The sequence below is a fragment of the Bidens hawaiensis genome, unplaced genomic scaffold, assembly GCF_021521415.1.
Source record: "Bidens hawaiensis isolate Kalapana, Puna unplaced genomic scaffold, B.hawaiensis_p1.1 tig00023533_1, whole genome shotgun sequence".
NCBI classification, from domain to species: domain Eukaryota; kingdom Viridiplantae; phylum Streptophyta; class Magnoliopsida; order Asterales; family Asteraceae; genus Bidens; species Bidens hawaiensis.
The window spans coordinates 79,708-103,390 of record NW_027493695.1 but is presented as its reverse complement, the minus strand read 5'-3'; the positions used below and the strand labels follow the sequence as shown (position 1 = coordinate 103,390).

Below are 23,683 nucleotides of genomic sequence, written 5' to 3'. Positions count from 1 at the left end.
GCTTCTTGGAATTCTTCCGCGTCAAGGTCCCGACCTTAACGTGGTTGTCGGTGAGGGTACCGACTAGAGTGATGGCATCGTGAGGGTTTTTGGGTCACGGATCAGGACGAAATCTTGGATATGCATAGGTAAACCTGAGATTTATGGGTCATGGTATTGTACATTATGATGTATTCAGGGATACCATTTAACCTTGTAGTTAGAATTTAGAAGGAATGCATAAATATTAAGAGTTATTTTGATTAGTCTTAGGAAAAACTAATTTAGAATAACTCTAGTGATAGCATTTATTTAAATAAGTTCTTGATTATCATTATCATAAGAGACATTATAATTGACTCATCCCATTTGTTATGCTCTAGTTTTCAATAAAATGATTGTTATTAGAAAGAGCAGTGGCATAATTACATCATGTCTTAATGAATAATTAAAACTGAGAAGAGCTAAATGTTATTAAAACTCTTTATGATGTAAAACTTATATTATATTTTAATATTAGAGTGGATGATTTGGATGAGATGGTTGTTTATAGAAGTATATTATTGTGAGTAATGTCATGGGATATTAAAAATAATACATATTAAAATTTATGAGCATTCGATTAATGAAGGATCATTTATGTGAGGATCATTATATTTTACTGAAAATGTGATATGACTATTATTAACATCAAACTAATATATTATAATTAAAAGTTCAACATAAGCAAAAAATAAATCACCTTTGGGCAGCATTAAAATTGTCACACCCCGACTTAGGGCCTAGGCACGTGACCACTATTTGGTACCTGTTTTGTAAATACATCAGAGTTTAGCAAAAGTCTTTAATTTATATTAAAATATTAATACATTTTTGAAACAACAATTTAATTGTAAAACCTTAGATTTATAGTAATAATAAAAACATTTGATTTATTAAAAAGCTTCTAGAATAATAAATATCCAAGTGTTTGATTGATAAACCTCGTTTGATTATACAGATCATATTGTTTACAATATTTTAATAATTAAAAACTGAGCCATCTCTACCTTGTGAGCATCTATCTTCTTGGATGGCTATAATTTCTTGCTACCTGTACTAACTTTATATCCTGAAATGTTGGGAAAAAAATACATCAGCGATATGCTAGTGAATCGTTGACTCTAAAAACATTTTTCTAAATCTTTCTTTGACTGACAAGATAGTTTATTGAACACACTCAGCAGAAACGTCTTGTAGGTTCCTGGACGGATCGTACACGGGATGTCGCTATCTGCGCAGGTGCGGAATCCCTGCGTAGGTAGATACGAGCGTAGAATACGTATATAACAAACACACGAGCAATAACCGAAACACGTTATATTGATAACCCGAACACGTGACACGAGGTCACTATTACAGACTCTGACTTGTAAACACGTAACACTCACTGAAACGAAAACCTAACCAAACTCGCTATCACTCAACTGTTACGGTGAACAGTTTATATAAACACGACAACTTCGCCTCAGGCGAAGTTGTCCATAACTTCGCTTGTTCAACAAGTTCGCCTGAGCGAACTTGTTAACAACTTCGCTTGTTCAACAAGTTCGCCTAAGCGAACTTGTTTCAACAAGTTCGCCTAAGCGAACTTGTTGACAACTTCGCTCGTTACATAAACATAAACATAATCAAAAACATAATTACATTACAGACTCGATTACAATCGTTAGACTATGAACTACTCACAAACATGTACCAACAGACTCCCCCTTGGCAGTAGCTTCATATCTTGATCTTCAAAGCTTGAGTCTTGTAATCTTGTACCTTTACGCGTGCGCTCCTTCTCTAACACATACCGACACCACCCTTTGATATTTCCTTGCTTGATCCTTCCAAGCAGGAATGTAGAAGATCTTCTTTTCGTTGAGCATCTTCAGATCAGCTTGCGATAGATTAGCAAGGTGCATCGGGTCGTAAACCCTCAGCACTTCTTGTTCATCTTCGTCTTCCATCACGGCTTCAGCAGTCTGGCAATCAACGTACCACCATTTTAGATTCTTCAACACATCTTGAGGCATATTCTTCATTGGAACCTCCTTGATGCATCGGATCGGCTTGTACTTCATCACCATCCATGGCTTGCCATCTGCTCTCAATCCCCTCTCTGTATCCTCCCTGTATTCGGTAGACTCCCCCTCAGCTGTGGAATCCCCAAGAGCTTGAGATGTTCTTGGCAGCTCACCACCTGCTCCTTCCGGTGCATTGGGATCATCGTCTCGGTCTTCTCGACGCTTGGTCCTCAACTCATCTAATCTACAGCTCATCTCCCCCTGAGATGCCAAGAACCTTTCAAGACATCTATATACATTGCCTTTAAGAAATAAACGCCATGATCAATTCTAAGTAACCAGTTAAAAAATCATAAAACTATCTAAGTACAAAAACTTAAAAAAATTTAAGAAAATTTAAAGTATAAGGGATCAAATTTCAGTCTCGGTAGGGACTGCTACGTTTTAGAAAAGATCCAAACAGGAATCATACTAACTACGTGACTGTCACATAGATCCGTGTTTAGCTGTATTATGACATATAGAGACAGGTTGTAAGCAGGTAATATACTTAAGATGGTTTTCATCATTTCTGTGATACGAGTTAGGTTCAATTAATCCTTAAAATTTAAGTGGGCAACAACTCAGAAATATTGATGCCTCCTATCTATCCTCAAAGCGTATTTGGCTTTCCCCAAGTCACCCCGAATTGACTTCGACCCATAGTGTCTGATTAACTTGTATGTATTCTTCTTCTGTTTCCCGTTCTTCATCTTGCTCTAAGATAGAGAAGTCTTGAATTTATGATCACTTCCCGTTTTTTTTTTTTTTTTTTTTTTAACATAGACTTCAAAGTAGAATTTTACTGCAAGTCCCGAATCTGGATCACTGCAGTGTCTTGAAACGCTTTCTTCATGGGAATCAGAACACACATGGGCTCGTGTATGACTGGGTAATCGCTTTTCTGCCTATCATTCGAAAAGATATATATGAAGACACGCAAAACTCTTAAGGAGTTTCCACGTAAAATCAAGTAAAATTAGTTTGTATCACATCTACTTTTACGCACCATAAAAAGTTACCATGACATACAATGATTGTCCTAAAGCCTTTTAAGCCTAATAACTTCACCAGTTAAGCACACACAATCAGTATATATATCATTTTCCAAGGTTAGATCAATTTTCCGTTTAACATAGCTAACGAACTTCTTACGAAGTAACAGACTTGAAAAGTAATTTCATTTCCCTAAAAAGAATTTTGACTTCAATCGCCCCGTTCACGTCAAAGTTTTCAGGTAAACGGCAATCCTGAAGATCCAATGGATCAACTGGACCGACCACATACAGGTATGTGTTCTTCTAACTAAGTATGAACGACTAATTTTCAGCGATAGAAAGAAAACACATCATAAATCGCCCCGGTCATTTTCAGTCATCTGGTTAATGGCTATCCTCAAAATCTACAAGTAGAAGATGAGGACCAAAACATATCCTAAGACATGTCCTTCCAACTGAGATAACCGACAAAATTTTAAGCGATTAATGACGTTTTTTTTTTTTTTTTTTTTTTTTTTTTTTGGACACAAAAGAAACGCATGGTTACTCGGGATTGATCATCCCGTTTAGCTCAATAAGGTTTATGATGATTCGCCTCATTCTTCGTGAAGTGAACCGTATACTCCTTATCACAAATCTGCGACACACTCAGCAGATTTTGCTTCAGCTCTTCCACAAAATTTACATTCTCAAGTGTCATCTTCCCATTGGACACCGTACCTCTACCAGTAATTCTTCCTCCGCTTTCACCAGCAAAACTAACTCTCGCTCCCTGAACAGGTTTTAAGTCTTGCAACAAGTGTTTGTTGCCCGTCATGTGCCGGGAACAGCCGCTATCTACAATCCAAAGACTGTGAGCAGCCCTGTTCAACTGTTCCTGCACAATAAAACAGAGAATTAGAATCTTGGGACCCAAGACCAATTGGTCTTGGATCGATACGTCCCGTACCCTGGCTTTCCAAAGTTAGCATCAGGATAATTCCTGTAAGTCCTGTTAGGAAATCTCCTTGAAGATTGAGTGTGATGCCTTCCAAACCTATGTGAATTGAAAGTGTTATATCTTGTGGTTTGGTTGAAAAACTGAGGTTTGTTTTTATGAAAACTTGAATTAGTTACATTTTGGCATTTTGAAAAGTTTTCATTTTTAGCAGTATCAAACTGATGCTTATTCTCAGTTTTATTTGGCCTAACACCTCTGTATCTCGGCGTCAGAGGGCAATCTGCAACAAGATGTCCTAATTTATTACATCTAAAGCAACACCTACTCTCCATTTTCTTTTCAAATGTTGGTTTGGATGTAGAGGCAGTGTTACCAGCCGTTTGTCTCACATAAGGTGGGACATACGGGTTGAGTGGAGTACTCTTTTTAGAAGATTTATTTTTATCTCCACCAGTGGGTAACACTACCTTCTCTTTCGTCTTACCTGATTCAGACAACTTATCCGAATCCGATGAGACTGGACTCGTAACAGAAATATTTACACTAGAAACAGGCGAACTCGTTTCGCCATTACTAACAGTTGGTTCTTTACATGTAACCTTGATTGGAACTGTCTGAGGAACTTCAAAATCCACAGATTTCTGAATACTAGGGTTGAAAGTGTAGTTGTGGTTATAAGGTGGTGGCACCTCGTGATAACCAATTCCTCCCCTCTTTGCAGAGGTACCTTGATCACTAACGAGGTGATCTAGAATAGCTGAGGAATTTCGGAACTGCTCGAGTTTTCGGTTCAGTTCCACCACTTTCACCTGGTGGTCAGCAATCTGCTTTTCTCGTTCAGCAATAAGTTTAGTCTTTTCTTCTAAAGCCTCATAACTTAGGTCAATTACATCAATTTTTTCAGCAAGTTTAGTTTTTAAGCTTTTGACATCTTTTTCACATGCTTTTATTTTAACTTTGTAACTGTTTTCTCTTGCCTTAGTAAAATGATGATCTTCTTTAAGTGTTTTAAATTCAGCATCTAAACGAACATACTGATCAGTTATGGTAGCAAGTTGCTCAGACAAATTCTCACATTTTGTACAAACAAGTTTAGAACTTACCTCGGAGGGTTGACCATCGTTATCTGCCATGAAAACTTTCTCCTTACCAGTAGCTTTCTCCTCTCCAGTCATCTTCTCACAATCTTCATTTTCTACCTTAGCCATATTCGCCTGCTCACCAGTTTCATTCGCATGCAAGTTCCAGTTGTATTCACCGGCTTCTCTAGACAACATGGCATTGACTTCTTTACTAATCCCAGTAGGCTGTGCAGACCGGCCTTGACCCCGTTCAACTCTCTCGTTTCTGCATTCTTTAGCAAAGTGCCCATACTGTTGACAGTTATAGCACCTCACTTTAGACTTGTCGAATCCGGGCCTACCACCAACAAACTTTCTCCCCGTCTTATTCATGAAACGCTTGACTCGCCTCACTATCATGGCCATTTGTCATTGCAAATCCATCTCCTCCAGATCATCAGCATCGATCTGGTCATAATCCTCATCCAAAACAGCAGGGTCCACAATCTTCCCTTGTATGTAGTTCTCATATGAAGCAATAAAAGAAGCATAGACTGCAAACTGCTCTTTAGCAGATTTGACACTCATTGGCATCTTGGAATAGTTATTGCTTGAGACACTTGGAGAGAAACTACTGTTGGATGTTTGAGGTTTCGAAGCACTTGAACCTCCAGCAGCAAAGCAAACATCACCGTTCATGTTTACTGAAACGTTTCCTTCATGAGAAGAGTTTGAACCTGACTCTCCTTTGGAGTAGTAAGCAGCAGATTCAGGCTTCGAACTTGGGCCTGAGTTAAGTTTGGCACCATACATACCAGGGTCTTGAATCTGATCTGTTGGTGTCTCTTTACGAACCATATTAAGCTCAAAGGTTCTGAGCTTGTTCACTGCTGTCTCCAAATCACAATTAGGAAAGTCTCTGTCTTCCCTCATCAGAACTGTGTACATTTCCCACTTCGGTGGGAGAGCATCGAGAAGCTTTTCAACTATCTCCTCTTCTCTGTAAGCAATCGAGTAGTTGTTTAGCTCTGTCATTAGATGATAATATCGAGTGATAATATCATCTAGAGATTCGTTCTTCAAATATTTGAAGACAGAGAACTGAGTCTTCAACAGTTTAATCTTCGAGGCACGAATGCCCACGTTCCCTTCGAATCTATTTTCAAGAGCATCCCAAAGCTCTCGAGCCGATGTATACTTTCTGAAAGTATGAAGGATCTCCTGTGGAAGAGCCATAGTGATAGCTGCGTGAGCCTTGCTTTCGGCTTCGTACATCTTCTTCTCCTCTTCCTCCATCTTGCTGTACTTCTTAACCACATCACGACCTTCGTACACCATTGTCGGTGGGATGTATCCATCCTGGATGCACACCCACATCTTTGCATCCTGATATTTTATATACTGAATAAACCGATCCTTCCATGCAACAAAGTCGGTTCCTTTTAACAGCCTTGGGGCCTTAGTGGCTGACCCCGCTTCGACCTCCATTTTCACCAATTCAGAGATGTTAATTTGCGACATCTTCTCAAAACCCGAAAAAATTCAAAAATTTGTCCAAACAGTACTAAAGGCGAAGTTAAGAATAACTTCGCTTAAGTGTTAACTTCGCTGGAAAAATTCTTAAATTCGTGTGACTCGGCGAAGTTGAGAATAACTTCGCTTAAGGTAAGCGAACTTATCAGGTAAGCGAAGTTGAGGATAACTTCGCTAAGGCGAACTTATGAGGCAGGCGAAGTTGTGAATAACTTCGCTGAACCTTATATCTTCGCCGAAACCCTACTTTCAGTGACGGCAACTTCGCCTGAAGAACAGTAACTTCGCCCGATGAACACTGAAAATATTCAGATCTGTTTTCGACGAATCTGCAGTTTCCGGTCGTTGTAAAGGCTTGAAAATGACTGTATATAGTGATTAGAACTCAATACGAACAAAAACTCGTCCCGTGAATAGGTCAAACGAGACGTTTTCTACACCCGCGTGAAATCCCGAACCTCACAATCGAGCCGATGGCTCTGATACCAATTGTAGGTTCCTGGACGGATCGTACACGGGATGTCGCTATCTGCGCAGGTGCGGAATCCCTGCGTAGGTAGATACGAGCGTAGAATACGTATATAACAAACACACGAGGAATAACCGAAACACGTTATATTGATAACCCGAACACGTGACACGAGGTCACTATTACAGACTCTGACTTGTAAACACGTAACACTCACTGAAACGAAAACCTAACCAAACTCGCTATCACTCAACTGTTACGGTGAACAGTTTATATAAACACGACAACTTCGCCTCAGGCGAAGTTGTCCATAACTTCGCTTGTTCAACAAGTTCGCCTGAGCGAACTTGTTAACAACTTCGCTTGTTCAACAAGTTCGCCTAAGCGAACTTGTTGACAACTTCGCTCGTTACATAAACATAAACATAATCAAAAACATAATTACATTACAGACTCGATTACAATCGTTAGACTATGAACTACTGACAAACATGTACCAACACGTCTCTTATTTCTGGGATTGCGCCACTGCCATACACACATAATTACGGTTCTCCGGGAACTGACGCCCATTGGAGAACTTTTATTATGATCTCTAGTCTACGGCCATGTAGCCTTGATTGATAGACTAGATTAATTATGTTTGGATCCAGACACATGTGTACTCAGTCTGAGTTGCTTTTATTTTCTATCTTGTAACATTAGGGATCAGGTAATCCCTTAAATCTTTATGTTAGAGATCACGTAATCTCATAAAATATTTGACTGTCTTTGTTTAAGATAAACAACCCGTTTATCTTGACTGAAAAAGGTTTAACGTATTCACCTGTGATTGTCTGTTTTGAATGATGTGGTGATCTCGTTTGAAAACTTTTATGAATGAATGTTTGATTGACCTTATGCGAGTATACGGAGTTTATATGCCTAATCTTGTACGAGCAGCACTTCTACTCTAGGTCGCGTACTAAGGCTTTAATTAGCGGAACTTCAGAGCTTAGCACGTATTACGAGGTCGTCACTCGTTACGAGGTCGGCACGCAAAATGAGGTGCGCCGTTCGTCGAGATTTGTCGGCACGAACTTCGAGGTGTCGTCGATATATGGTACGGATTACGAGTTTATTATTTGTCGGGGCACGAAAACTGAGGTAGAGAGAGAAAGATTCTAGAGAAAGAGGTTTTTGGTGTGAAAGTGAATGTGTCAAGACCCTCCTATTTATAGCTGAAAACGGGACCCATCGCGATATGCGATGGACCCTATCTCATGGTCATCGCGTATCGCGATGACTCATGTATTTCAGAGAGCGCCACGTGTCACCACGTGGCCTGACACATCTGCCACGTGTCGCCACGTGGCCTGACACCTCTGCCACGTGTCACCCAGATGCGACACGTGTCGCTGAGTCATAACGAACCATCACGATACGCGATGGCCTTGTTCTTGGACTCATCGCGTATCGCGATGGGTCCTGGATATAATCTTTTTCATTTTTGGTCCCTTGTCTTTTGGTGGCTTGTCATGTCTGGGTCTAATTTGCAATGTCCAAAATTACAAAGTCGGCTCTCAAGCGGCGACGCGAGCCCTTCGCCATCACCGTCGCTTTCGCCTTCGCCATGCCCGAGCCCGTGCACGTGCGTGTCGGGTGCTCTTCATTCTTCGCTATGACCACTTGGTGCATGCTTGACATAAAAGAATATAACTATGGAAACTTTCTTCCTTATAAAGAGCTTCCATTTATTTACCACTTTTCATTTGGGATGGGTTTTATCTTCCTTATTTATACCCATGTGAGATGCTTCCACTTTTTTACATCTTTCCATGTGGATGGATTTTTCCTTTTCTTTAACATGGGTGACTTCTTATGGAATATTTTTATTTTCCTTATTTCCTTTTTATTTCTTTATTTAGATTTTTCCATAACTTATTTTTTTAAGAATAAATTTGATCATTCAACTTTCCTAAGTTGTCAAATTTGGATCAAAATTTTGGGGATGTTACAAAAAATTATTTAAGTATGTGTGCAAAACAATTGTAACACATCACATTTGAGCAGAAATGAGACAATTATTTTAATTATGCACGGGCTATTTTGCTAGATACAAATGTAACACAACACCTTTGGACAGAAGGAAGACAATTGCATCATGTTATGCAAAAACTAACAAAATCTTTCAATTAGACTTGAATGATATGATAAATGTAACACATCACCTTTGGGCAGAAGTGATACATCAAAATTCACTCAAATTAAGCTTTTTATGTTTTGTAAAATTTATAAGATTTAAGTGTTTACAAAACATTTAATTAGGAACAGTTTATGGTGAAATTATATTTCTCAGTAAATTAGTTATCGAGACTTTTGAGTTCTTGGGATATATGAGTTCTCGGGAATTTTAGTGAGCCTGGCTTTTAGTGGGTTTTCGGGATTATGAGAGTTTTCGGGATTTCGGTAACCGAAACCAATTTTAGAAAAAACGGAATCTATTTTTAAATTTTTAACCCACAAAATTATTTTTAACCAATAAATTATTTTATCCCATAAATTATTATTAAATCCCATAAACTAATTTATGATAATGATGTAATATGAATTTTAATGGATTATCTTGTTTCATAATTTAAGTAATTTAATTATTGTTATCCAAGATTTTAAAATCTTTTATTGATAAAACTATATCATGTTTAAAATTTTATTAGATAAAAATCAATCAAATATAGAAACAACATATTTTATTCCTACGATTCATATAAGGACGATTCTTTGAATTTTATGATGAGCATGAAAACCATCTTTGAAAAATCTTTTATCAGTTTTCTATGGAATCGAAATCTTAATCATATTTTTAATATATTTTGAATATATTAGAGTTTTAAATATGAATTATAGCAATTATAACCAGTTTTCTCAACAAAACATGAAAACCGAAAACCGAAAAGGTTAGGGTTTTAATCAAAATTCATGTTTTTCGATTTTAATTCCAGATTTAGTAAAAACATGAAGAACTGATTAATCAACATCACTTTGATGCCACATGTTGATCTGTTCTTCATGTAAATAATAGAAAACATGAATAATCATAATAAAACTATGAACTTGTTATAACAATGAGAGTAGTAACCGCAGGAGAGAAGGATATAGACTACATGATTATCAGCTTGATCGAGTTAGCCTTTATGATGTATAGTTAAGGATGGTGTTAGGTTTTTGAGAGGAACCCGATTTAGGAGAGAGGACGCACATAAAATTATATGTGAAATTAGGTTATGATGTTAATTTATTCTCTATATATATACATGTAAGGAGAAACACTTTATTAGCTCATAAGTATAATACGGCTCATCAACAATTACCAAACTAATATAAAATAAGGTATATTAATAATTTTGATTTATTATAATATAAATGATAACGATTGTCATATTAATAAGTATATAATATATTTATTCTTACATAGTGTGGCTATAACATGATTAGATTTTGATTTAGGTCCCGTGACCTTGTTACTAAAAGTGTAAACAACCAACGTGGATTTATAATCAACCATATACAAGTTATATAATTTTCATACTAATCAACAGAAAATTGTAAGGACCTTCCCCAGTTAATTTGATATATCGATCATGGATCGATCAAATATATATGTATGTACCATTTTTGTAAAAGAAACTCGCACAAGTTTAAAAGTTGATGCCTGAATGAACCATATGAAGATTACTTAAGATTACATGATAAAAAAATGATCAGAATATCCATTTTACAGGTTAAAGTTACTATTTTGTCTATTGAAATTTGGTCTTTTCAAAATGTGCACTCTAAATCTAGTCGACTAGATTTTTAACTAACCAGGGCACACCAAATGTCAGTATCTAGTCGAGCCAGCGGGATTATTCACGAAACCAGTGGAACCACATGAGTTTTAAAACCAAGCGGTCAGGCCGTTTTTGAAAAACCAGGCGATTCAACGCCTTTTTTTGGCAAACAAGGCTGTTTGGCGGGTTTAAAAAAATATCATGGCAACTTGACTAGAAATTGACATGTGCCGGCCAGGGTTGTGCAAATGTAAGCAACCGGACCGACCCGGGCTTAACCCGACCCGGGAACCGAATTTTTATTCATAACCTTTATTGGGACCATGGAATGCAGCCTTTAAGACTAGCTCAAGTTTCTAAAACAGAGTAAATCACATTTCATATTCTTTTTAAGTCCGGCTGCATAAACTTAAGGTGAATCATTTCGGTTACTCGGTCAAACACGATTTTGAGTGTTGAGGACCGAAGACCCGACCCGAAACCGAAAATTATGAGTTTTGGGGACCAAAATAAAGCAAGGAAGTCGGTTCGGGTTCGGGTTTTTTAGGGTCGGTTTTCTCGGATTTTTCGGTCCGGACCTAAATATGCTCACCCCTAGTACCGGCCTCATGCGTTTTCATCTAAGCTTCGTCACAATATAGTACTATACCATTATCTAACGTCTGTCAAACTAGGGGTGTTAATCGGGTCAGCCCGATCGGGTTTCGGGTTAATCGGGTTGGGTTAGTCGGGTTTTTCTTAAAATTTATCTAATCCGAAACCCGACCCTATTAAGGTTCGGGTTAGTCGGGTTCGGGTTATTCGGGTTAGACGGGTCGGGTTAGTCGGGTTAATCGGGTTGACCATGTTACTTTATAATTTTAAGTTGATTTTTATGCTTATAACTCGTGGGTTGCATAATTTATCATTCCTCTTAATTTTCAATTTCTTTAAAAAGTAATTATCTAATGATTTCATATACGCTTGTAAACGAACCGGACGGATATGCACAAAGGCATGCCCGTGTTGGTTCGTTTAACTTTAAACGAATACGATCACAAACACTTAATCGAACAAATATTTGTGTTCATGTTCTTTAGTTAAAAATTAACATGTTCGTGTTTTTTATGATCCTTCATTTAAAATCTAATCGAACAGTTCACGACATTAATGAACACAATTAAACAAAGACAAACGAACATGACTGAACATGTACATACGTTAACGAAACAAACATACATAAACGAACACAAATGAATGCACTTAAATGAACGCAAATAGACAAATATAAACATATTATGTTGATATAATTTCTAAATGCAAATAATAATTAATAATTATTTATTAATATGTAAACGAACATGAAAAATCATAAACAAATTTAAATGAACGATCATAAACGAGTGGCCACGAATATAGATGAACGAGTGAAACATTTATTCATGTTCGTGCATTTATTTAAAAAAAATTCCAGTCTAACAGTTCATTAACAAGCAAAATAATTAACTCCTTTATAAAACTTTCAGTATTTACTTTTTAGTGCTAATTTCACATTTTCATTATTATATTCGGGTTAACCCGAAACCCGATTTATTTTCAAAAATAAACCCGAAACCCGACCCTATTAACAATTCACCCGAATAACCCAATTAATAATTTTTGACCCTATTTAACCCAACCCTAATTAGCTTATCTGGGTTCAGGTTCGGGTCGAGTTAATCGGATTCGGGTATTTTGGACACCCCTAAGTCAAACCCGTATATGATTTATTAATAACGATTGAAATACCAGTCTTTTTCTTCTATTTTATGATATCCTCTTGTCTATTCTCTTAAACTAATTATTTATATTACTTGATTATATGAAACATAGTTAATGTACTTTAGATGCATATAAAGTCTATACATACACATGTACAATTAATGAATAAGTATTGGATATAACATTTGAAGCATACAAGACTTAAAAACATTTCCGAACACTAAACATGTATGTTAGTATGTAAAATTTTTATTTTAATCCTATCTTATATTCAGATTTACAAAAAGAAACTAAAGTCTCAATCTGAATACTGAATCATTTCCAAATTTCTTTGACATATGTAATAAAAATTGTGACACATGGGTTGAATGAGTTGTATTAAAATGTATATAATGGATTAGAATGTGTCATACTAAAAAAAGAAAATGATTGAAACGGGTCAAAACGGGTTGACATTTTTCGATTTTTTTATGGAACGAGAAAAACGGAGAAAAGTTTTTAGTATTTTTACTTTTTTAGTTTTCTATTTATATTTCAAGTTATAATTTTTTAATTGTTTTTTTTAATTTTTTAATGGGTTAATCTCAACCCATTTTGACCCATTTCATAAACCCCTCTTAAAAATTAAAAAAAAAAATAATTAAAAATCATAAATCGAAAACTAAAAAAGTAAAAGTACTAAAAAGTTTCCTCCGTTTTCTCGTTCCATAAAAAAAACTTTCAAGAAATGTCAACCCGTTTTGACCCGTTTCAATCATTTTCTTTTTTTAGTTTGACCCATTCTGATCCATTATATACATTTTAATACAACTCATTCAACCCAATGGATCGCATTTGCCATCCCTTATTATTATTTCCAGTTTCGGTTGAACATGGAAGAGGCCTGATCGACTAAGAATTAGCATCTGAATCGATCAGCACGTTTATGAAAGTTACACATCAAGAGATGTCTTTAAAGTGAATAAAACATATTCTATTTATGATCGATTCAGTGTAGCCATTTATTGGCAGAAGTAGTTATTTAGAATCATTTTGTTGTCAGCTATAAACGTCTTTTAAAACTCTTCAAGTTATATAGATCAAAACGACTCCACTCTTCATAAAACGACATTAATTTGAGTCAGGTTGGTTATCGGGTTATTTACATTTGAGAAATTTAAAGCTGAATTTGAATTCGAAAATTTGAGTTCGGTTTTAAATTCAAGTTGATTTTAATAAAATAAATTGTTAAAATAAATAAATCACAAAATATATAAAATAATACAAATAAAAAGTATATATACATACACAATTACACACACATATATCGAATATGAATATTCTGGCCGAATCAATTCGAAATCACAAGTTCTAAATCTAAACCAAATTTTAATTCGATTTGGCATTTTTCAAATTCAAAACAAGTAATAAAGCTCCATGTGAATGAAAGCAGAGGGTACTTTCTACTTTGCGTTAAAGTTTACCTTTTTGTTTTTTTGCTAAAAACAAACTTCCCGTAATTCTACTTTTTTTTGGTTAAGAAACTTTTAAATTATGACACTAAAATTCCCGATCACCGAACATGTATAAAACTATCAACTCCTGATCGATAATTAAGCACGAACTAAACGACTAACTCTCGTTTATATTATTAATCAAAAAATATAATTAAAAATTGATTACAATCACTCAAACCATAATTCGGTTGCATCTCGTGTGTTTTTTAAAATCTAGCAATAACTCGGTTTATGCTTTATATAGACTAACCTAACTTGTTAGCCATAACATTACTAATTATAATTACAAAACAATTAACTAGGAAACATAACCAATAATGACCGACTTGTAATTATTAGTCTCTCAAATTCACCAACTTGTAACTTAGAGTCTGAAATTACTACAGTAAACTAGTTTTTGTGACTGTTATTTTTCTTCCCCTCTATTTACGTGCCAAAACCTTTGATTTTAATAGGGCTGTCTGACAGGAGCCCGTTAAAACAACACGGGGTTTAACAGGTTTGGGTTTGAGCTTAACATGTTTCATGTCTTAAACATGTCGACATGTTTAAAACATGTTTAAATTCGTGTCCTAACTAGTTAAAGACCTGTTAACCTGTTAGTAACATGTGTAGATGTTTATTTAAAATATATATATATATATATATACACACACACTCCTAAAGTCTTAAACCTAAAGCAATACTTACAAAAGGCATTTCATTAATACCCGCCAGAACCCGATATTATATTTTGTATGTATGTTATGATTTGCTTTTATGGTTTTTGTTTCAAGTATGCTACATATTTGTCATCTTTTGCTTCTCTTACGTTATGGATTTGTAGTGTTTTATTTCAAATATGTTATGGATTATCTACTAATTAAGACTTTTATACTCGTTTTGAAAATTTTGTTTCGTTACACATGTATTATTCATTGTGTCTTTAAATATGTCCCTTAACAGGTTAACATGTTACTAAACATGTTTGTGTTTGGAAAAAATGACACGATTAGTTATCGTGTCGTGTTCGCATTTAGCACAGTAGACTACCGTGTCTTATCGTGTCGTGTCCGACATGTTATGACAACCCTATTTTAATTTTATATTTTATATAAGTTAATCATGAGCCGTTTTGAAACCTAAGAAGTAAAGGAGATGAAACAAAAGGGGTGGGTCAAGGACTATAAATGATGGGCCCAGCCAACCTTATGAGATTGGGCCTTAAAGGGACGTGCCACCTGACAATCGAAGTTGGAGTTGGATGATCCGAATCACTGTTTTATGGGCCCAAGACCCGACAAGGGATACCCACGTGCCTCTCTTTTAATTTTCTTGTCTCATGATAAGGCTACTATCATCTTATGGTATTCGCAATCGAGTGGGCCCACAGATAGATCGATCGATCCACTTCGGTCCTTCTATAAACGTATCTCTTTTTTCTTTTATAGTCTTTTCAGATAATGTATTTGATGTTTGTAGCCACGTACACCCGTTATTGAAATTGATATAGTCCTTGAGCGGTTGAGCCTTCACCGCCACAAAGGACATATCGGGATTGTGGATTTACAAACGCCTGGTTATAGATTGTCTTACTGCAACCATTCCTTACTCGCCAATTATATTAGAAAAGATTTTTAAAATGATGTATTGGGTTGTGATCAAGCTGAGTCGAGTGTGAGCCTTACACTAGTCTTTCTCGTTTGAAGCTTGATTTTTTCCGAACTTCTATTGATTCTGTCTCAAGTAATTCACAAGCTGATTGACTCATTTTACGTGCTATTTTAAAAGAATGATGAATTATAAATCATAGGAATATAGGATGTGATAAAAATACAAGCATTTGTATTGTGTCATTCTATATTAAGAGTTTTAATGTCAAATGCTGTTTTAGTCATCAAAATATTTATACATAGACAATATAAGGACGTTATCTATTGAATGAACAAGGAACATAAACTGGATACTTCGTTGATTTTAATCCTAAGGTTTAAATTAAATGCGTATTCAACACTAAAATAGTGTCCAAATAAGACTACGAAATTAATAACTACTTTTTCTTATTATGTTGAAAAAACACTTCAAGTATTAAGGCCACATGACACTTTCAACATAGATACATGGTGTAAACTATTAAACTATATAGTAAGGGTGAAGGGTACCTCTCTTATTAATGTCGAAATCATCCGTTCCAGTTAACCACATATTACGATTGTAATTGACGAATGATTAGTTCTTGAACGATAGTTAAAATTGCAATGAATACGGGCATAGATTGTTGGAAGTGGTATTTATTTGAAAAATGAATTATTTGGGCAATTCAGTCAGAAAATGATGAACATATCTTTATATGTTAGGCATGTGAGGGGTTTCTCGGTTAAGTTTTAACTACTACTATTAGTGTTGATACTAAGTGTGATAAAAAAAATAATAAATGAAGCATAGCACCCAAACCGATTATTTGACAACCATAAAACCCAAACCAATTACTTTTTAAAACCACCGACACTAGCGGTGTAATTAACTCTAAACGTATATACAAGTAAATTAGTTTGATATTGTTTTTTTTTTTGTATATACACATACGTATATTTACGTAAATATTATAGAATGGAAACACATATGAACCTTTTTATAAATGTTAAATGGTTTAGATTTTTATGTGCTTTCTAAATGATCATATATTTCATGAATTTTGTCACTCAACAAACACTCACATATATAGAGATGGGATAAGTAACACAAGTGTCCACGTGGTATGTATAGAATTATGTATATGATCACTACTTGAAACTATATCCGGAAAATGGTACTAGTTGTTACTATTTGTTTTTGTTTTGGTCCATGCTACAAACAAAATGACAATAATATTTATCATATTTATCCTTTTTAAATTTCTATTTCTTTTATGCCCATAATTCAAAGACTCAGTGAGCACCAACACCTTATAAACACATTATTATTAGATTTAATAAGCTTTTGATATATCAAAATCATAAAACAATTTTTTTGACGGCAATTTAGATCATTGACAGTCTGTTGTCCTACCCAACCATCTTCATTTCCCATGAGAACCGTGGGGTGGCACGTCCATGAAGGAAAGTTCGTATATCATCCTGACCCGAAGACCATCTTTAAGAGGAAACCCAGTAGTCCTACCCGAAACCTTTCATTTTAAATAAAAATTATATTTTATAACAGTTAATTATATCTATTTTATAGAATCCTAAATTGCTAACTAAATCAAATAAAAACCGATAAAAAGACTAAACAAAAACGACCTGATTGCTGCAATTGATTTCATTTATATAGGATTAGACTAAAGAAAATAATTAAAAAACAAAGTAAATATAAAAGAAAAATATTGAACAAAACCATACCACACCTTCTTAGCCTTCTTTTGGCTCGGACTCTTGGATAGTTATAATGATTGGTTTTATGATTTTTTTTTCTCTGTCTTATTAATTTTAGTCGGTGGTTTATTTGGATATTTTATGTTTTGTGGTACGCATAAAGTGACGTATTTGTATTTTAGTTTGTGTGACCGTGTCCATATAAATTGTATATATTCGTATAGGTTAGGATTATTGAAAGAATACATAATTTTTTTAAGAAGTTAGAAATATATTCAAACCTTTAAATCAAGGTAGTTTATTTGACATGTCTTAATATTGTGTTTTTCTATGTTCTTACAAACTATTGATTTTTATTTAAATTCTTCTCTATTTGCGTGTGTATGGAAAAGATTATGTAAGAAGTAAAATTACAACAATATGTATGAGAAATCGATTTAAGTCATTAATTAAGTGTAGCTAATAGATTATAATAATGACAAACTTGTAATTAGCAAGAGGTTAGTGTACAAGATTTTAATTAAAAAAAGGTAGTTGGTCTTTTGTGTCTCTTTTCGAAGTTACATAAGTGTTTAACAGCATTTGATTGTTACTTCCTCCGTCCATTTGAAAGTGTCCATATTTCCTTTTTAATTTGTCCTATTGCAAATATTCACTTTTAAAATTTATTAACTAGTTTCCAAGTTTACCCTTACAAAAATACAATCATTCAAACTTTTTTAAATTTTGTCTTTTTATATATGTCAATGGCATTATAGTCATTTGTTAAGCAAAAGATGCAATCATTCAAACTTTCTTAAATTTTGTGTTTTTCAAACCATGACACTTGTTAAGAGACGGAGAGAGTATTATGTTTTTAATGGTTTATTTTTAATTTAATTATTTTAATCATATACCATAATATCTTCCAAACAAAATAATCCAATCAGCCATCTGCTTGTATCCAGCACTCCTCAGTCCTCATAAGTCAAGTGATGACTAATAAGAACTAGCCCAAGTAATAACTAATTTCCTTACAAACCAAATAACAAATATGGTTATCAGATGAACAACGTTCAATGTGTAATGTGGTAAGAATTGAGAAAGCTTGCAAGATGCCCACTTTCCATCAGAACACTCGACTTCGAAGCAAGAACAAGGGCCATTTTACAAATATTATATCGTTTATCCATCCAAACGAACTAAAAGAACTTTTTTTTTTGTTTCGAACTAACAAATGTCACGGTTTCGAACTAACATCGGTGGTTAAAGCCTTTTGGTTGCAATGTTGCATAACTCTAAATCAAAGCATGAGCTTTTAACTGTGTACAAACAAGGTTTAAAAGACGGGGCTTACATTTTCTTAAGCTATGAAAAAAAATCTAATTGGGCTTCAAGTTGCCACCAAATACTAGACCCAAGCTTCCAAAATGATACGGCAGAAATCTGGGCCCAATATGGATTGATATAAAACAGAGAAAAGTGCGGAAATTGTCCACGAGGTATGGTCACTTATGCGACTTTCGTTCAAAAAGTTCTGGGCTATCGAGTTTTTCTACTCGCCAATTATGTCCAAATCGTTAAGTTAAACTCTGTTTATTATAGATTTTGTTTACTAATCTTCTTTATGATTGTTTAATTACTTGTATGCTTATTTTTATCTGATTAAACCAAAATTTGTTTAGTGTTTTTTAAACCTAAATTTGTCTCTATAGGTTTTGTTTAAACAATGAGCAGTATTATAAATAACAGTCACTAGCAAGGTACTAGGACCAAAACAGATGCATCAAGACATACCTATATAACTATATAATTATGTGGTATATGCGACATGCCTATATAATTATGTGGTAACATGCCTATATAGTTATTAGTCATATAGCAATGTAAGCCACAATGTTGACGGCTCATAATTACTTCATTTTTAGGTCGTGTAGGAAGGTCAATCGCCTCTAATTTTTGACTAAATCTTCGATAAAACTTTCTACCATTCATTTATAATATAACGTCCGGGTGCATGCATGCATGCATGCATATAATGTATTTATGTAATAAACTTTTTTTTGAATGACAAATTATAACACCAGTTTTGTATATGATGAGACTTGAACCCTCATCATTTAGGAGGTCTTCACCTTAACAAACACATTGATACCATCCAGGGGTGGCTTGTGGGACAATGAAAACAAGTTAGAGCTTTAGGCCAATATTTAATTAAGGCCCCATATAAAAATAACATTATATATAGATATATTATAATGGATAAAGTAAACTTGAAATAATGTATTGATGTGGTGATATGATTGGTTGTTATTGAAGTATAGGTTATGAGTTCAAAACTTGTAGTAAGTATATTTTTTTCCTTAACAATTGTCATGAAAATGCCACAAAATCTTATTTCGATTTAGGTCTCCACATTCGTTAAGCCGGCGCTGACACCATCATGCTAGAATTTCAATCCTATTAATTACTACATGAATATTTATAACTATTAATTTGTTTATAAGACTTGGTTTGTGAATTAACATGTGCCTCATTGTACTACCATGGAAAATGTATTTCTATAATCATCACTACAAATCAGAGAACTTTTACCAACAAGGTGAAGATACCAACCATCGATAAAATAAAATTCTTCGAAAAATACGACCATGGATAACGACTTCATCAAGGATCATCGACGGATCACCGAGTAAATGAATTATCAATTGCAAGTTAAGCACCCCCCCCCCCCCCACCCTCTTAAAAAAACAAAACAAACAAACTTTTAACATGTTTATAGGTATCAATTAGCTAGTTTTACAAAAACTGATATTTCTATAATTGATAAGTATAGTAATTAATTTCTACAATTATTTATATAGTATGATTTATCAAGTGGGAATGAACAAAACTTAATAAAAGTTTATAACTGACCTCTCTTATTTTCATGAATAAACATAAGATAACCTTATTCCTTAAAACTTTTATACTCTTGGTGCACATAGGGAATGCATCAGAAATCTTAGAAAACATCAGCAGCCACTGCTGATTTATCATTCAAAGATTATCATAATAAATACAATCTCAAGTGGTAGGCCACAAGACATGTTCTAAATATGTTTCTTGAAAAAACATACCATCCATCAATAAAGTAATCACAGTACAATCAATTAATTAAACTTGACCATAAATAAAGTCCCATAAAAAATAACATCTTAAAACTCAATAACAATAATAAAAAATCAGATAACTTAAATAGCAGAAAACTTAGGAACATCTACAGGAAACTGATCAATCTCATCACTCCAAGGATTCTTCTCTTTAGCAGGATTGACCGTCTTTAACGCCTTCCAAACCGCACTATTACACTTGAAACCTGACCCGAACGCAATCTGCCACGCTCTATCACCTTTCTTGATCCTCCCTTTAGCCTCAGAATAAGCCAATTCATACCACGGTGAGCTGCTAGAAGTATTCCCGAACCGATTAAGTGTCATCCTCGATGGCTCCATATGCCAATCAGTCAACTGCAAATTCTTCTCAATTTCATCAAGAACCGCTCTCCCACCCGCATGAATACAAAAATGCTCAAACGCGAGTTTGAAGTCGGGAATATACAGTTTAATCTTCATTCTAAACAACTTCTTTCCGACCAAAGTTGCAAAGAAAAGTAACTGTTCTGACATCGGTAACACTAACGGGCCTAAAGTTGTGATATTCGTTTTTAAAGCATCACCTGCGACTCCCATTAAATCTTTAGACAACGCGACTCCAACTTTACCAGCCGGATCTTCTAACTGTGTGACACATGAAAAACACTTATCATCCGACCCTTTATGCGTTCTAACCGTGTGAACGAGTTGGTACTTTGATCTTCTTCGGTCAGAACTTTTGTTCGAAAGCAGAATCGCAGCACCACCCATACGGAACAAACAGTTTGACACGAGCATCGACCGTTCATTTCCAAAGTACCAGTTTAAAGTAATGTTTTCCATACTCATTACCAACGCGTACGAGTTAGGGTTGACTTGTAAAAGGTCTTTCGCAAGGTCAATAGCGATTAAACCCGCGCTGCAACCCATTCCACCGAGGTTAAAGCTCAAAATATTGCCTCTAAGCTTATAATGATTAACAATCATCGAAGCTAAAGACGGGGTCGGATTGAACAAGCTACAATTCACAACTAATATCCCGATATCCTTCGGTTTAACGCCCGTTTTAGCTAAAAGATCATCAATCGCACCGAACATGACGAGTTCAGCTTCTTTTCTCGCTTCAGCCATGCACGGGTTCGGTGGGACCCGAAGAACCGCTTCCGGGAGGTAAGTCGACTCGCCAAGACCCGACCTTTCAAGAATCTTTCTTTGAAACTCAAGGCTCGAGTCAGTAAACGAGCCCGTTGCAGTGGATCTTTCCATAAAGATTTGCCGGGTGCATTTCCGTTCTTCCTCGGGCTTATAACACGAGAAGTTCACAAGGTAAACGGGTCGGGGACGGGTCAGGAAATACAGAGTCGAAAAGAATACCAAAAGGGTCGAACACACGACAACGGATATGAGATTGAACCTCAAATGATCCCAAAGAACATAAACATCTTGAAGCGAAAAGGTGGATAATTGAGCAGCAAGAACAACAACAACAGGTGATAAGAACAAGTACATTCCATGAGTAATAAGATAATGATACCCTAATTTCACATACTTAAGCTTCACAGATTTCTTGAAATCAGGAAGCTTTGAACCAGAAGACTGTGAAATCAAGGGTTTGACTTCTGTGACGTCACTCATATTACTATTAATTTGAATACCAAATTGAAATCTATGAAATGGGTATGAAATTGAAGCTACAAATTACACAAATCCAAGATCTGGGTGTCTGAATTTGCAATAAAAACGTAATTAGTTCAAAATCCCCAAATCTTGACCTAATTTCTTGAGATCTGAGATTTGAGCATCAATGGCGAATCCGACAAATGGGTTCTGAAATTAAACATGTAATATGTTAAATTAGCATCGACCCATAAACAATTTGATGCTAAAGAATCGAAATTTGACGATTAAAGAATCGAAATTGAAAGCTAACCTGGAAATGGGAATGTGGGGAGTGAAGGATGAGTTGGAAATGGGTATTTAAATTGAAGTGAAATTGGAGTAATTGAATTGAATATATGTATGTATATGTATATATATAAACCCTAATAGTAATCACAGCGCATGATGACGACAACAATGGAAGAAGCTTCTCTGATGTTGGTGTACATCTACTGTAATGTACCCAACTAGGTATTAATTGTAAACGATGTTACATGTTGTTTTTAGTTATGGAAAATATTTTATTTTACTCTCACTTTAGGCACGTTAAATTTATAAATTATAAATAATAATATTATTAATTTTATAAAATTTATTTTATCAAAAATATATTGTATTTATGTTCATGTTATGTACATGTGTGTATATGTTCATGTAATATTTTTAACGAAAATTAAAGAAAAAAACGGATAAAATCAAAGAATACGTAAGGGGAAATAAGTAAATCATGTTTTGTTTCAATTTATGTTGATGTAAATAGGTGTTCTTAATATAATATTTATATAATACTTGATCGTGGCCTTGTCAATAAACTTTTATAAATATCTTGTAAAATAGTAACTAAGTTTTAAAAGTGTTTCAATTAAATCACTGATGCATATATTTCTCAAATCTTCAAATAGAGTCTCGCCGATTTTTTTATGCGTCAAGAAAGAAATTGAGGATAAGATGTGGAGGTCGGAATTTGCAATATATGTAGTTAAATTTAGAAAATTTTAAAATACATTAGTTATATTAAAATTCATAAATAAAATATAAAATTCACGTTGCCACTCAATGCCAACATAAAAAAAAGATAAAACAGTTTCTTATGTAAAACAAGAAAGAAAAAGGTTAGAGAAAACATATTTAATTTAATAAAATATAAAAATTGAGTGAATTAATTGAAACATTTTTTTAAATTAAATAACCTAATTTGAACACTTTTAAAACTTAGTTATTATTATATGAAATGACACCGATTGAAAACTAACTTTTTAAAGTTGTTAATGTGTTTTATAACAATTAAATAATCAATATATATGACATCGAATTTTCCCAGAGTAAAAAAACATGTCGTGCCTTCGGGCGGGGTGAGCCAACTGAATTTTACCGGAAACGGCTAAGCCAAACTCGGATGCCAGTGTGGATTCCGATTATGTCAGCATAGTTTGGCCCGAGTGGGGTGGCGGGGCTCCTTCTCCT

The 23,683-nt window shown here is 34.7% G+C and overlaps 1 protein-coding gene across 1 annotated transcript; it reads right to left on the bottom strand.

Annotated features, from left to right (window-relative positions):
- Positions 1–20,523: 20,523 nt before the first annotated feature.
- Positions 20,524–22,674, bottom strand: LOC143567673 (3-ketoacyl-CoA synthase 11-like). The gene is made up of 2 exons (XM_077054041.1): positions 22,491–22,674; positions 20,524–22,387 (listed from the first exon to the last, which is right to left on the bottom strand). Exon 2 carries the CDS (start codon positions 22,193–22,195, stop codon positions 20,660–20,662), a length of 1,536 nt encoding a protein of 511 aa, XP_076910156.1. The 5' UTR covers positions 22,196–22,387; positions 22,491–22,674; the 3' UTR covers positions 20,524–20,659.
- Positions 22,675–23,683: the final 1,009 nt, after the last annotated feature.